This window comes from Hippocampus guttulatus, chromosome 9 (genome assembly GCF_054856545.1).
Source record: "Hippocampus guttulatus isolate MCC_2025c chromosome 9, RoL_Hgut_1.0, whole genome shotgun sequence".
Lineage (NCBI taxonomy): Eukaryota > Metazoa > Chordata > Actinopteri > Syngnathiformes > Syngnathidae > Hippocampus > Hippocampus guttulatus.
The window spans coordinates 3,197,010-3,214,106 of NC_141269.1; the positions used below are offsets into that span (position 1 = coordinate 3,197,010).

The following is a 17,097-nucleotide window of genomic DNA, read 5'->3' on the forward strand; positions in this document are numbered from 1 at the left end:
TCAGTGAGCTGGAATGTGAATTGGGGAATTTGCAAGTCAAGGTATCGCTGTATTTATTTCAACATTGGAAACATTTAATTGAAGAATATTCAATGTAAATATGCCACAGCTGCTGTCATGTTCAACTTCCCCGATGCCGCCACCGTCAAGAAGGTGGTCCACAGTCTTCCCCGCGTGGGCCTCGGCACCAACTTTGGCCTCCCACAGACCAGGTTAGACGCACATTTATGCGTATTGATTTTCCAGTCTTTCAATATTCAATGAAACAAAAAAACTCATAATATAAGGCGGCTCAGTGGTCGAGTGGTCAGCTGCAGAGGTGCAGGGTTCGATTCCAGCCCCAGCCTCCCTGTGTGGAGTTTGTATGTTCTCCCCGTCTGCGTGGGTTTTCTCCGGGTACTCCGGTGTCCTCCCACATTCCAAAAACTTGCATGGCAGGCTGATTGAGCACTCCAAATTGTCCTTCAGTGTGAGTGTGAGCGTTGATGGTCGTTCGACAGTGTGTGCCCTGCGATTTGCTGGCAACCGGTTCAGGGTGTCCCCCACCCCCGCCTACTGCCCGAAGACGACTGGGATAGACCCCCCCCCGCGACCCGTGTGAGGATAAAGCAGTTCAGAAAATGGATGGTTGAATGGATCATAATATCATGACTAATATTTACACAATATGTACAATACTGATAAGTTGTTTTGTGGAAAGTATCACAATATTGAATGAGGCCAAACATTTTACACCAAATGAAACCATTCAGTGTCCTTTTTACTTTATATGTTATTTGCATGTTATCTTTTTTGAACCACAACATCTTGTGCAGGGGAAAAAAATGCAGCGATAGGAAAAAAAAAGTAATTAATACCTTCACGCTGTGTAATTATTCAATGAACAAGAGTGCATCGGGTGATGACTGAGTGTGGTCATGGTAGGAGTGTGTGTGTGTGTGTTCAGGTCCATTAATCAGGTTAGTTTGCAGACCGAGCAGGGTCACTTTGCCTCATTGACCTTCGACAGCAGCTCACCTAGCCAACAATGCACATTCACATGCGCAATGTTAGTTGCGATATATTCTCGACTCACTCTTCTCCTTTTCATCAGCTGCTTAGCAGAATGCAAACATTTATCCACAATGAGGTAACAAAAACAAACAAAAAAAGCTTTTAATGTCGATGATTCCTTGATTTTAATGTCGAAAAAAGGTCTTGTGGTGTAAGCGGGTTCATATTTTCACTTTTAAGAACCCTAATGACAGCAATCAGCGCCCTGACAGTGATTTATTCCATCATTCCCCTTTGTTTTAATTGGATTGGGACTCATTTGTTTTTGTGCCACCACATGTAGCACACGGTAAGTGTGTGTGTGTGTGTGTGTGTGTGTGTGTGTGTGTGTGTGTGTGTGTGTGTGTGTGTGTGTGTGAGTGTGAGTGTGAATGAGCGAGGGTGCGCCTTCAGGCCAATTGCATATTTATCTTAATGAGTGAAGCTCTGCATATTTTTCCACACGATGGCAGTTGTCGTAAGAGTCAAGTAGAACTCAAAGGCCTGTTAGGGTCCCCCCGCCCCCACTGTGTTTTGTTCTTTAGCGCGCCGTGAATTAAAAATTGTATGTGAGTATTCTGTGTCACTATATTGGAGCGATCGGATAACACTGTCTCAATCGTTTTCCGCACTGTAGATATTCCAGAATTAACTTTATGAGAATTCTCCGTGAGCATGCTTAGCTTTTACCATGGTAAGAATTTCCATTTTTGTTTTCCCAGCCGTACAATAACAAAGCGTTGTTTTTAGGCGTATTTCCCTGGCCACCCCAAAGCAGCTTTTCAAGGCCTCCAACATGAGTCAACGTTGGCAACGTCGCGAGATCTCCAACTTCGAGTACCTCATCTTCCTCAACACAATCTCCGGTGAGGGCCCGTTTCGCCACGTTCCGCTTCTTCTTTTGTCACACGTCGCGTCCTCACCTCTCTTCTCTACCGCCAGGCCGGACCTACAACGACTTGAATCAGTACCCCGTCTTCCCTTGGATCATCACCAACTACGAAGCGGAACAACTGGACCTGACTCTGCCCAGCAACTTTCGAGATCTGTCCAAGGTAAGACCAGACACTGGCGTGTAAAGCTGAAAGGAGACGATCATTTAAAGACAGAAGATTTGTTGGACAAAAGTATTAAGGATCCACGGCTGAATAGAAACAGAAAACCATCCATTCTGGTTAGAAGCATCCATTTTGTGGCAAATTCCGGGGCTCGTACTTTCACAAACATCTGACAGGGCGAGGGTGTCAAACTCATTTTTGTAGTGGGCCTCGTTGTAGTTTCCCTGAGGTGGCCGTTATGAATTTTGTGAAACCGTATCACTGTTTGATCACCGCCACTTATTACATATACAGTTCACAACAAAGTGGTTAGTTCAACCATTGTTTACGTTAATGTAAGAAGTACGAAATGAGATCATACTTGCACCATCTCTATGTAGTGATGGATTGCGTCTGGCCGTTTAAAATTTTGGTTCAGACTTTGGCGAGCATCATGGAAAAGTTGACATACTTGATTTGCTCTCGCGGGCCACACAAAATGATATGGCGGGCCAGACCTGGCCCCCGTGCCTTGAGTTCGACACCCGTGTCATGGGGAATCCGCCCAAGTGAGCCCACGGTCAGGAGCAAGTATTGTCGACACGTTTACGATGTGAAAAAGAAAAAAAGAAATCGCCCCCATCACCATTTTCACTTACAGACACAAAATTTGGTGCGTGTGTTTATCAGAACAGAACGCACAAAAGAGTGTCAAGAACCCATGGCCAGGTTTGAACAGGAAGGCCGCCATCTTGGTTTGACGGGGACCAGAAAATTGATCCAAATGAGCCCCAATCAGAAGCAGGTCGACTCGGTATTTGGGCACAGGCGCATTCTATTCAAAACACATGTAACACCATGGAACAAATCATACGGAAATGCGATCATTCCCTTGTCGGCCTGTCAAAAGCAGTGGACGCCTCATCCCTTCGCACTCGCCCCAGTTCTCACTTTCAATCTGCTCCTCTGTGGAGAGCTCTCCCTTCATCTTCTACTTGAGCCTTCACTTCCCCGATGGGAAGCCACGCGATTCCTTTTTGCGGCGTCACATTACACCGGCAGAGGTTGAAATGTGACAAAACAACGCCACTGCGCAGCACTCGAGTGGAGTGGTAATAGATGTGTATGACTTGCGTTTTATTCATGCCGTTGACATACATGTGGTATCCGTGTACGCTCGCTGGAGCGTGGCAGACTGCAATGTGTGCAAAAGGCCAACAAAGACACCCCCTCCTCCCCACCCACTCAATCAAGCCCCCTCGTCCCCCACATTTGCTCTGACGATCATGTGCGCGCCTCTGCGTTGCCGTTTTATTGTTGTGACATTTCAAAGCTCAGCCGGGCCTTCGTTTCTTCTTTATGACCGTCCTGCTGACTTGGGTTTCAAATGACTCGTATTGGTCAGAATGAAACAGAGGCATGAACATCGAAGAAATGTACCGCTATGCATTGCTCAAGTCTAACAAATGGAAAATCAATTCATCCATCCATCCATCATCTTTCCGACTGCTTGTTGGTTTATCATATGTCTAGACATCCAACCATCCGTCTATGCATCCATCCTTCTCTTTGCTTAGTTCGCTGGCCATCCATCCATCCAATAGTCTGCCGGCTTTTCCATCTGTCCATCTGTTGATCTCCATGTACACCCATCTGCCTTCCTGCCTCTTTATCTGTCTGTCCATCCATCCATCTATAAAACCATCCATCCGTAATATTCATCCTGCATTCCATTACAGTGGCTTACATTAATATTGAATTTACCGTGTTACCTCACTTTTCACGGGTAATATGTTCCAAGTGAATTTCCACGAAATAGGTTGACCTTTTTTTTTTTTTTTAAATTTGGGGGGGGGGGGCAATTTATGCCTCAAAGCCGTTAAGACCCCCCACCCACCCCCTCACACACGCACACACACATTTTTAAAATACAAAATACCGAGCTACTGATGGCAAAAGCTGTCTAATTTTCATGGTGGTTTTTGTTGTTGGTTTTTTTGTTTGTTTTTAACAAATACCCCCCTCCAAAAGATTTTTTTTGCGGGGTGTGGGGGCTGGTCCAACGTAGAAGAAAAATAGCAAGGCAAAGTAGCGAGGGAACACCGAGCTATTCTTTTTTAAGATTTTTATTTATTTATATAATACTTAGGACTACTACGCTACTGTACCATTATTTTTGTCGGACGTGCTTCACAGTAAAAAAAGACTCCACTGAAGACAGTCAAGACCACCCTAATTCCTCTCACTTAAGGCATCTTTCTCACCGTCCTCATACGTCATGCCGGCTGCGGTCTTGTCCAGAAAACGAAAATACGTGACAAGCCCTCCCACCGTGACATTGAGAAGCCAAAGTGGCGTGAACGCAATGCTTCGTCGTGTCACACACTATAATCGTCCGCCGGCGCAAGAGGCCACACGCAATTTACGTTCCACCGCCGAAGTGACCCCGGGGCCTTTCTTATCATAAACTCTAACCTCCAGCTGACATCAAATGCTGCCCCCTCCCCTTTCTCAGAGATAACGTTGTAGTAGTCTCAATATGCAGACTCTGGAACTCATTTTGTGTTCGGTTTTGTTTTTGCGATGGCATTGTAGCGAGGTGTTATCGAGCGCAGCCTTGTGCCATAACAGACCTCTTGTAGCCGCATGAGCTAATGGCGTATTGATTTTTGAACCATGCGTGACCCATATGTTAATCCCCCCCAGGGTGCCTCCCCTACAACCATTTCCACTGTTGCAATAGCTGCCATAAACACAAAGACCTTTACTGATACATGGCTCACAGCACTTGGCATAGCCAAATTATCAGCCAGCCATTTTACTTTATCACTTGTGAACCGAAACGCCCCAAAATAAATAATGACAAAAAGCCTACCCAAACTCACTCAGTTAGCGCTCTCATGAAAGTGTCGACAGTTTCACCGATCAACATCAAATTTAGTGGACATGTCTATGATAACAAGACACATGAAAGAAGACCTCAAATTGAACAGGAAGTCAGCCATTTTGTTTTGAAGAATCTGTATTTTCACGACCGTAAGCCGCACCGTATTCAGAGGCGCAGTGCCTGTCGTGCTATTTCTGTATTTGCACAAGGCACACTTGCATTATTGGACGCAGGCATGGTAAAAAGTATGCTAGCTTGAAAGATGCATGCTAGTTTATGTTTTTACAAAGGCAGCTGGAGCAAAACTGAGTTTGGTTGTACTTTATTGAAGTATTTAATCATGTACTCTCGTTGTTTTTTTGATCAATCCTCATCCGCAAATTCATCAAAGCTGGGCAAGTTTTCCATCTATCTTTCACTAAACTGGACTAAAACGCCATCAGATTTCATGAACTAAAACGAGAATAAAATAGTCATGGACAAGTTTGACTAATATGACTGAAATGCTCAGACTTTGAGTCGACTAAAAACTGACTCGTCCAAAAAGAGAAGAACAGAACTAAAACTATCCATCCATCCATCCATCCATTTCCCAATTTGCTTATCCTCACAAAGGTCATGGGGGTGCTAGAGCCTATCCCAGCTGTCTTCAGGCAATAGGCGGGGGGCACCCTGAACAGGTCGCCAGCCAATCGCAGAGCACACACAGACGAACAACCATCTGCGCTCACACTCACACCTTGGGACAATTTGGAGTAAAACAAAACCAACACTAGTACCACTGTATTTTTGGCTAATAACTCGCCTCCACAAGGTCATGTCTTTTGAAGAAAATTCTTCGCATGTAACATGTTATTGTTATTGTTTCCTTTTCATTCATACATGACAAACACAGGCTTAAATTTGATACAAATGGTTTTGAAAAGCTCTTAAAGCTTCTTGAAGACCCCGCTAATCCTTCCTGTGTTATTTTACATTCAATAAAATGACAAGCAATTAGTGGGCTGCAAATTAGCCACTGCGCTGGATTGTGGACTCTCCTGGGAGTCGTTTCTTTCTTTTAATTAGTTCAACTCATTTTTTTTTTTTGCGGATTAATCCGAGACTAATTTGCAGATGTTTATCTTATGGCTGTGGCGCGTTAGCTTCCTTTGGCTAACTCTCCAGTCTAATTAGAACTGTGCTATTAACTCGTTGATCTGAACCTCTCGTCGGTCCTGGTGACTTATTGGGCCAATTTGCAGCCTGCGGAGGGGGCTCTCCGCCCCTCGTGAAGCACCTCGCTGCTGTATGCACTGTAAACGTCGCACCAGAGCGCCCCCCCCCCCCTACCCCATCCCACCCCAACCCCCGCTACGCTATAATTTACAGCATTAATGATGTCAGACCAGCCCGCGCACGTGCACTTGTGCGATGTCACTGTGGCACTTTCACTATTTCTTATTTTATATGCCTCCTTCAAGCCTTTTCTTTTTTTAATGAGTCGGCTGTTATTAGGGTTATAAATCAGAGCAATGGCTGTGATGTATAATTCACCATGTGTACTCACCCCTTACCCTGGCGGACCCCCACCCCGAGGAATCCACAGTGTATCATTGTCAACTCGGAGCTACACAGCACTGCGGTGGCACTCTGTAAAACCACACACGCGCACACACAAACGCACACTCAGGTACATTTGCCATCACTGTGTATAGTTGTGCCGATTCATTTTTGTCATCTATTTGATGACAAACTCTGATCGGGACGAAGTATCGTAAAGATATAGTGTGAGAAAAAAATTGCTTGCGCCTGGGAAAAAAAAGTGATCATATTAGCCTTTTTTTATATTTCTATGGTAAAATTTTGTAAGAAAAGTACAATTTTGTAGTAGGATAACAACTTTCTTCCATTACTTTTTGTGGTTAATGTCCATGAGGACTTTCCTTTCTCGTCGATGTCATGGATGGTTGGATTGTTGGTGGATTGCTGTATTAATATTTTATGCTTAAAATCTGGGGGATTTCATCTAAACTTTATTTTTATACCCCAATGTAATCTTGTTGGCTGTTTTTTTTTTGTTTTTTGTTTTTTTTTTTACTGGAAAAAGTATCGGTAAATATTGATATTGTTGTGTTCTGGAAATTTTGCATGTCCTCAATGTTGGAACAAATATTGACTGTGATTCCCACCCTTGGAGTAAAAAAAGAAAAAGTGACACGCTTTCGCCAAGCGGTTCACCCACACAACCACAGACACACACGCCCCATTACCCAAGCACACAACAGTAGCCAAAGCACAAATCAATACTTCGAGTCCGGCGTGAGTCTACCAGTGACAGGTGGCCTATGATATGAAAGAGATGCCATTGATCCGCACCCCGCTCGGCCCTCATCCTCAAAAGGCCATCATTCCATTAGCATTGATCCGCTATGTTTGTGTGTGGATGTGATGGATTAAGGGCGGGCTGGGCGTGACCAGCGGAGGGCTAATAAAAATCGAAGCATCCTGAAAGTGATTTCTATAAATGAGGATTTAAATAACAGCCTCCAGACAAAGGCCTACTGCTTATTCTCAGACTGATGGCAAATTAATATGACTTCATCTTTTTTTTTTTCTCCACTATACAGGGTGACTCAAGTGCTATTAATGAGCCGTTAATGCTCATACAAAGTAGACTAATGTTGAAATCCCTCCACAGCCCGTCGGTGCCCTGAACCCCAAGCGTGCCGCCTTCTTCTCCGACCGCTACGAGTCGTGGGACGACGACCAGGTGCCAAAGTTCCACTATGGCACCCACTACTCCACCTCCAGCTTTACTCTCATGTGGCTACTGCGCATGGTAAGCGTACTTAACAGAGCGTACAGTTCACATTCATACCGTGGCTTGAAACATGTGATTCATGTACCTCGACTTACAATTGGCCCGCCCTTCAAGTCTTTCCAAGATATGACCTGCTTTTTTTTTTTCTTTCTTGAGTTGCAAGTAAAAAATATATGAGCACTAGCTATGGTGGCACCAAATTTAACAACAAGCAGCTAGTGAAAGATATGAAATGCTTGTATCCAACTATTTATTGCTTTTCCCAATTCATGTTTGTCATAAAATTAAACGTAATGCCGAATATAACACATTGTGTATTTAAACAAACCACATACACTTTGTCCTATGAAAGTCTGCTAGCTTAACGCGAACACACAATGCAGAATAGTGAAACTCGCATCGATGTCGCGGTAATTCTGAACCTTTAAACAACATATTTGAATGTAAATAGTAGCAAAACATCAACTGACTCGAGTCCGCATACAAGTTGGCATATATTCTTTATCCTTGGTGAAAAAAATGAAATGATTGGAGCGTAGATGTTCCAGTTGTTCAGCATGTCTGTATGTATTTTATATAATATATATACATTATCATCTGTATGAAAAATAACTAATCCGAGTGGCCTCGCAGACCACCACACCGCAATCAAATTTGGCTTCTGCTTGAGATTAGTTTTTAAGAGACTCAGTACACACTGCAATATTCTCTCTGTTGAGTGGGTGCCATCAATCTGGTCATAGCGCCCCCCAGGGATCGGGAGGCTACGAAGTTTTTTTTCTTTTTTTTTTTCCTTCTCCCCCCTCTGTATGTTATTGCGCCACTAGCTCACCATTGTCAGCGAGTCCCAGTTGAGCTGCCGCATTGATCCACGAGCATCATTAGCAGGCTTATGCTAAGGCCGCTTTACTGCTTGAGCCTCACGTTAAAACTCTCCAAAGCCTATTAATGTCCCACAGATGACCCTCTCATATATTGTATAAATTATTTGTTAGTACAGTGGTAGGCGCCGCTGATGTTTAGGTGTATGGCCGGCATTTCACTCGGAGGTCGGGCCAGTGAGACCACGATTGATCTGTCCTAACAAGATTATACATGATTAGAAATGCATCAGGAGCATGGCTTTATTGGATTTAAAGGCACACTGGGATTGCCGTCCCCCCGTTGTGTTTGTAACAAGCTTGAACGCATTAATAGGAGAGCCGAATGACTCATTGTTCTAAAAATTGCCATATTATTGCCATTTTGACTTGTAAACGGAGTTCTAATAGTGCTGGAATTTTCATTATAATTTTTATTTCACTTTGAGTTTTTTTTTTGGTGGGGGGTTAATTTATTTAAATATTTTGGGGAAATGCTTCATTTTAGATGATTTTTTTGTTTGTTTTAGTGGTCATTTTGGTTTTTAAACATTTTTGTGTGTTCCTTATGTGTGAGATTTAAAAAAAATACACAATAAGTATTAATTAAAGTTAATTAAAGTTAACACGCAGGATTAACTAAAGTTAGCTTGGTCTCACTTTCCATCCCCAGTTTTCCAAATTGCCAACTTCAAGAGTGGATTTATGGCTTGACATCCTGTCGGGCCGTATTAAACTCGCTGTACTATATACAGTGTGTGTGTGTGTGTGTGTGTATATATATATACACGCACACATGCATACACACACACACACATTTTTCATACAGATGTTCCAAGTAGGTGTTTGATGAGCATTTCTCAACTTTTTCAATCTTTTTGGCCACCTGTCACAGCCTTTTTTGAAACCTGTTGCAGCTATCACATTGATTAAGCAGCATTAAAATCTGGTGGAAATCTAGTAAGAAACGTTTTTGTCAAATTGCAGGGTTAGTATAAAATCAGCTCGACTACACGACATCTCACCTGACAGTTTTGAAACTTCACTACATTATTATCATATAATACGCTTTCGATTTGATTCCATACAGCATGAACTCTCAGCGCTCCTTTTTTTTCTTGGTGACACGCAGGAGCCCTTTACCACGTTTTTCCTCAACCTCCAAGGAGGCAAGTTTGACCACGCCGACCGCACTTTCTCATCGGTGTCCCGCGCCTGGAGGAACTGCCAGAGAGACACGTCGGATGTCAAGGTACGGTTCGAAAAAAAATAATCACTCGGTGTTGGCACTTTGCCGACCGCTCTGGTGACCGTTTTTGAAAAAAAGGTGACAAGAAACATATCTCGGGACTTTTTGTGTCATCAGAGCTTTTTTTTTTTTTTTTTTTTTTAGACTGTCTTGAGATACGCTCGCTCCCAGATTTTATGACGTGTTGTTCCACCTACAGTGTGATTGACTCTCAAGTGTAGGAGCTGAGGGACGTTCCGCTGTAAACTATGAGTAAGGCCGTGGAATATTCCGATAGACAAGGAAGAGCGGCAGTGGAAAAAGGCACTGGCGATGGCCAGTCACGAGCAATTACAATCCCGTGGCAATGAAAGCTTCCCGGTCTTGTGATCAAAGCCGGAGACTAATCCTCATCTGTCTCCCATTCAGCCAGCCCATAACCTGGACCCCCCCCCCCTCGAAATCTCAGTTGCACTGTTGGATGTGCCCCCCCTTTCCCCCCCCCTGCCCCCCAAAACAGCCCAAGTTAGTCCTTGCTCACTTTTAACTGTTCCTCTAAAACATTTACAGTCCGACATTCAATGTCAAAGCAACGCTTCCAGCTCAGGGTCTCTTGGCACCGGGTCACCGAATCGGGGCGCTGGTGGGGTGTCGCGGGGTTTTGCCGCTTGATTGCGCGCCGGTACCCACCGCCCCTCTCCCTCCTTCACCCCACAGATAAAACATGTGGATCGTGTTACAGCGTAGTTGGCCGGCGCTTGATTGCGAAAGCGGTCGTTGTGTCCCTGTGTCCAGACCCGTCAAGGCGGATCAGACCAAGAGGGCTTAAACGTCACATGAACATAAGGAGCGGATCTGGACCGCATCACAACATTGGAATATCGTCCGATCAAAATCTGCTATCTCCAAATCTTTTTTTTTTTTCGTTTTAGGTAAAACCTGAACAAATATATTTTTACTGTTTTTCGATTAAAAAAAACGCTAAATCTTCTCTGCCTAATGACGTTCATATAATTTTTTTTAATATCTGTCACATGAAACACTGAGCATGTTTTCTTCAGATGCAAACAAAAACAAAAAAAATCTCCTGATAAGTTTGGGAGGGGCGGGGGGGTTCTTTTGAAACAAAACCTGAAACAAAATACTTTGGCCATTTTTCAGATGAAAACAAAAACTAAGTACCCCTCCAAAATTACGCACCTTCAACTTAACCAGGATCGGTCTACCGAGACTAAACATCACCTCAAAACGAGGAACTCTGGACCGCACCATTTCTCCCCCCACTCCATACATTTTCTATACACGTCTGTCGACTTTTTCCACTCGGACACACACACTCACTCCCAACGCAAAGGAGGAATTAGCGAAGAGACATTTCAATTTAGCATGGCAAGTATACCATTTAGCTTTAGCATTAGAGCCATTCATGGAAGCCCATCGTCCCTTCCAGAGGGCAAAAAGCCCCAGCGTGTTATTTCTACTTAAAAAAAAAAACAAAAAAACAAAAACAAAGAGTGAGGGCGAAGGGGTGATAATAGGCTACAACACCCAGATTCAATGTGTCTCTAGCCTGGGTGACGCTAGCGTGACCCCCCAATCCCTTGACCCCTAGCCTCAGCCTAAAGGCATCAGAGAAACCTGCAGAGGTTCTAAGTAGCAACAGTGGAAATGCAGAGGGGATGGGGGTGGGGGGGGGGGGGTTGGGGCAGTGACCCATGACAGGACAGGATTGGGGATCAGAGGGGCTGGCCTCTGACCAGGCCAAGGAAAGGGGCCACTGCACATTATGCTGCATGCGAGGCGGCTTCGAGTGGAGCCCTCCAGCTTTTGCTGCTCTGTGTGTATTTCGTCAGCGTACTTTGTGTGTGTGTGTGTGTGCGTGTGTGTGTGTCTGCCCGCTTTTACAGCAGCCGCTGAACCCCCATGAGCCCGGGGTCTCGTTAAGAGTGGGGTCTTTTTTTTTTTTAAGTCGGAGGTCATCTTTTTGCGCAGTGAAGACATTTCACAAGTGAGGGGAAGCGCCGTGTTGTTTTTAGAGCCCTTGTGTCTACATCGACATTTGTCTGTGTTGCTTGGAGATCTCATTGCCCCTTTTATACACTCGCCCCCAAAGGTATTGGAACGGTGAGGTCTTCCCCATTTCAAACATTTGGGTTCGTAAAACATAAGAGATTAACGTTTGAGCTTTTATTAGCAGATATGTGCATGGTTTTGCCTGTAATGGATGCCGTTGACTGAGTTTAGTGAGAGGTGTAACCAACATGATACACAGAGAACGTCCTTAAGCCTGAAAAACAATTTGGTGGTGTTGTAAGCTGAGAAAAGATGAAAGTTGCACTTTTACTTGTGTTGACAGTGTAAAAGAAAGCCTAAAAATAAAAACCAAAAAGTACCAACCCAGAGTTTATTATTTAAAAATAGTTGCTCAATAGCTGAAATCCCTGGAAAACTGTTAAATTCTTTTTTTTTTTTTTTTTGCCGTCAAAGTGTTTCAGATTTTGGGTTGTGGATATTATCATTATTTAAAGTGCAACTAATGTGAAAACTGCCTGGAAAATAAGCCATTCTGAAGCTCAATGGATTTGTCTCCAAGTGCTTTCTAAATACATTTGAGTTGAGTTGTCTTGGGTTTGTTCGTCCAAAATGCATAGCACCAAACTTGGCCTAGCTATTTCAAGTAGATGACCAGTCAAAAAGTGAAACGTAATTGATATTCTGTCCCACTCCATTAATTTTACCAAAAAATAAGTAGCATCAAAGAAGATTCCAATTTTGATATTCTGACTATTTGTATCCCTTTTTTTTTTCTCAAAAATGACTTACCGTGTCTTGGCGTAGCATGAAAAGCAGCCCAAAAAAAGTAAAGACGAAATGTAATCTTTTTTAATGTCCACAGTTCACCGCATGGTTCTGTATAACTTCCACCTTAATCATCGCAGTTGTTTACACGTCGGGGGCCAAGCAATGAGGCATTGTGGTTCTTTCGCGGCGCCTTAATTGGAGAAGCATGGTCTCTAACAATAACACGCGCTGGGAACCCCGAGGGCAGCTTTGTCTGCACTTGTTTACGCTCATTATGCTACAAGTTCCGCTTTGTTAGCGTTGGGGAAGGGCTCGCGTCTTCGCTGTCATAACCGGATCGCGTCTCGCCGTCGTACGTGCGGAGAATATGTTGTGTTGGTTGAGACAGGCAAATAAAGCCGTCATACTCTGCCGTCATGAGGAGACCCACCAAAAAATTCCGAAGGACAAATAAGAGGAAGTCTGCCGTTTTGATTTGAAGCGAACATTTTTGGATCAACTTCCAGGGGATCTTGTAAATTTTGCCCGATTTCCACCACATTTGATCGTTATATATTTAAAAGACAGATGGGTTATGACGACTGGCGAAGGATTTTAATTTTCGTCATTGTTTCTGAGCCGAGCATGGCAGAGTGGACCTTGAACATTTTGAAGTTGTTTCAACGGAAACGTTCGTCAGGGAATAGTCAGCCTCTCGGGCCAATTTTCTTTGGCAACATTCAAATTTGGTAGGCATGTCTATCATGAGAGAAACCCACAAAAAAGACTCAAGAAATCCACGTCTTAGTCTAGAATGTTCCCAGCTCAAACTTGGTGTTGTTCTAAGATCGCAATTGTTTTGTTCACGGTGCAGGAGCTGATTCCGGAGTTCTACTACCTCCCTGAGATGTTTGTCAACGCCAACACGTACAACCTGGGAGTGATGGAAGACGGCACGGCGGTCTCGGACGTGGAGCTGCCCCCCTGGGCCAAGACCCCGGAGGAGTTTGTGCGAATCAATCGGCAGGTAAGCCTCGCCGCTCGCTTTCCGACAAAAGGTTTCCTTTGCGCCCAGGAACATAATTAGAATGAATTCGCTGGTAACTCAAAATGACATTGTTATTTCCTGACGGTGTACATTCTGGCCATCTCTGAGCGGGCGTTTCAGCCTTTTGAATGACTGTGGCCACTGGGACCTGCTAACCAAGCGCTTAATATGACCAGACCCCGATCATTAATCATGCATCATGTCTTTTTTTTTTTTCTTTTTTTTTGTGGGTCCATCTGCATGCCTTTTGTGTTGTATTTTTCTACGCCTCTAGGCCCAAAAGTGCTTTCATATTTAAAATACAAATAATTTATAGAATACATCATATTTATAGAAATATCCTTTTTATTTTCAGGATTGGGGTTCTTTCAATTTTTATTTCTTTTTTTGTTAGGCTGTATGTTCCCGGTCATGTAGTTTCAGGTCCTTACAGTATATTCCAAATTGGCTGCATCCTTTGGAGACAGACAGCCTTGATGGCGATAAGCCTGTCCAAACACTGACTGCTCAACTGTGGCGTTCTTTTCACGTTTCTGAAAGGATTCGTCGCCATCGGAGTTCGGCACTCTATCCCCATGTCAAATTCTCGCAAATTCACACTCTTTTTTTCTAGAGTGAAAAGACCTAAAATTGGTGGGCCCCGTAAGCGAGTACATGCGATAAAGCTGATAAAGAAGATGTGCATATTTAAAATACTCACCCTTCGGTTAATGAAAGTGATAATGAATCACATTTAATGAACATTAATTTGATTAATAATGAACTAAACCGAGGCTCAGAGGGGATGGAGCCTTTTCTGTTGCTGGTCCCTCTCTCTGGAATGACCTCCCACTGAACATTCGGCAAGCCTCCTCGCCGCCCATCTTCAAAACCCTCCTCAAAACTCACTTGTATTCTTTGGCATTCGACTCAGCATGACTTAGATTTGTTCTTGGTTTTACTGTTTGGTGCTTTCTACCGCCTTTATTACCGATTTGTCTTACAGTTTATTGTGCATGTTAAATTGCTCCATGTACAGCACTTTGTATGCAGCGATGGCTGTTTGAAAGTGCTCTATAAATACTGTTGACTCGACTTGATTAATCAATGAAAATCGGATATTGATTGAATTGTGGCCCAAATTTGAAGAAAACTCACCAAACAGGCCGAGGCAAAAATGATTAAAAGTAATTTGACCCGAGTGTCATGTTCAACTAAGGTACGTCATCTAATTGGCATCGCAAATGACTTCAAACGTAATCAGTCATTCGTTCTATAATGCCGCAAGTAGTCGTCGTGCTGTTTGACGGCGTGGTGTGTACCACACTAAACATAAACCAGAGTAAGTAAATGAAAAAGGGGTTGAGTGATTAGAAAGAAAATGATGAGCACAGAAAAGGTAAAGGCTGGAGGAACACCCCCCAGCCCCACCTTCCATCGCTAAGCAGTTTACCTTTGTCATATTGAAGTTATGTCTGTGAGCACTGTGGGTTTATCTTTTATTAACAGAGGGGTACCAACAACTACTCAGTGTTGAAAAAGATCTCGAAAATGACAAAAACCAAAGAATGACAAAAGCAGAGGTTTCACTCATCATATGAACATACGAGCAACATGAAAAAAAGCTCAACCCTCATGGACCCCAAAAAGAGGGTGGCCTGGTTTCAATGGAGAAAAAAAAAAAAAAGAAGGAAAGCCCAAATGGTGCCAAAGGATGAGGTTGAGGTACGGCTGCGTGGGTGGACAGGCTTGCTCTTGTGACAGATCGCTGGCATTTCAGGGTGTCAGCTGGCACCGTCGCGAGAGGGATGAGCGCGGCACTGAGCAGAGACGGAAGAGTGAAGGACTTAATGGGCTGTTTGGCTCACTTGGGCTGCCGGGCCCGCTAATGGCCTCACCGCAACACGGATTTAGTCACACACACACACATGCATATACACACTCCAACCCGCTGTCTCCACTTGCGGTTATGAGCCCGAGATGATTAACAGCTAATTAAGGTCCAATCTGAAGAGGCCATTAAAAGACTCTCAGAGTAAAGGATTACACATGGCGTCGTCGTTGTCTTCGCTGCCGTCGCCATCATGCCAAACGGCAGCTTGTTTTCCTAGCTGCGAGCGCTGCTCGCCGGGCAATAAAACGAATCCAGCGTAAATTATGACTGCTGCAACAGATACACTGCGCGCGTCTTCTTTTTCTTCCGTTTAGAAACACAGCAGCAGCGAGCGGTCTTTGTTGAGAACGGCCCCTGCTAACATATAAAGCAAAGCGCCATTGACATGCTCACAGTTAGCATTGACAGTTGCGGTTTCAACCCTTTAAGCAACACCTGTTTGCACACTAATTTAATGGTTTACGTTCTTTTTAATTTTGTAATCACTCCACGTTTTGATAAAGTACTGCTAATTTTCTTGGATTAAAAACCAAACCATCAACATTTTATTTTTGCTGGCAGGGATTTTTAATGGAGGTAATGAAATGGCCCTGCCATACATTTCAAAGGAGAAAGATGATTGAAGATACAATGATCTATTTGCCTTCATTATTTGTGTTTTGGGTGTAATTCTGGGCCATCAAACCAGGCACTGATCCGTAGTAATTCAAAGAATGTTCCCGGGGTAAACGAGGGGCTACCATTCCTGTCCAAAGTAGTAAAACTCTACACATCTCACATTTTCTGCTCCCTATATCCCTGCTCTCATATTTGCATACTTAAAGGCGTGCTGCTCTCGTCGTGGCGCTGACAGACCAACAAACCACACACACACGCGCACACACACACACACACACAATGAACACATATACACGGGGCTATTGTATTATAAGTTGCATGCTTTGTAAATCATGTGTTGTGCTTTCAGAGGGGGGCGGGGGGGGGGGGTTCCCCATCACTGGTGTTGAAGGTTCAAGACAAGACGAGCGATGGTTCTGACTCTTGACGCTGAGAAGCTATAGCACATGCTCAACCCTCATTGGTAGACACCACAACACAGTGTTGTCGTTTCCACTCAGCCTTTGCCGGCGGATGGCGAGTTCGTTTGTTTCATGGTCAAGCTGTCACCGTGATAAAACCATCATCGTCTAAACTCTTTCTTATGCCTACACATGCGTCTACACCTCAGTAGCGAGAGTCTTGAAACAATGCTAACTTGCCGCGACTTTATAGACCCCCAAATTTAGGTCCACCTCCAAATTACGCACTGTACTGCACTTGGCGGGGTCATCTCCAACCACGCATTGGTCATTCGCGAAGCGGATACCTTCTGTCTTCTGCGAATGCATGTCATACTTGAAACGACTTTTCTCCCTTGGGGGCATTTGGTGCACTTTGCAGCTGTTGAAACACAGCAAACCACAAAGACCAGGCTGAAGCGTGAATGGACACATGGCATATTAATATGACGCAAACCATATTTCCATACCTTTGAATGGCAGCCCGGCT

The 17,097-nt window shown here is 44.0% G+C and overlaps 1 protein-coding gene across 7 annotated transcripts in view; it reads left to right on the forward strand.

Annotated features, from left to right (window-relative positions):
- Positions 1 to 17,097, forward strand: part of lrba (LPS-responsive vesicle trafficking, beach and anchor containing) — a 175,606-nt gene that overhangs the window by 121,652 nt on the left and 36,857 nt on the right. For all 7 annotated transcript variants that reach the window (XM_086119001.1, XM_086119003.1, XM_086119004.1 and 4 more), the window contains 6 exons: positions 110 to 212; positions 1,783 to 1,898; positions 1,975 to 2,087; positions 7,637 to 7,777; positions 9,752 to 9,871; positions 13,503 to 13,655. In XM_086119001.1, the coding sequence (XP_085975127.1) occupies positions 110 to 212; positions 1,783 to 1,898; positions 1,975 to 2,087; positions 7,637 to 7,777; positions 9,752 to 9,871; positions 13,503 to 13,655 (746 nt within the window). The remainder of the gene's footprint in view (positions 1 to 109; positions 213 to 1,782; positions 1,899 to 1,974; positions 2,088 to 7,636; positions 7,778 to 9,751; positions 9,872 to 13,502; positions 13,656 to 17,097) is intronic.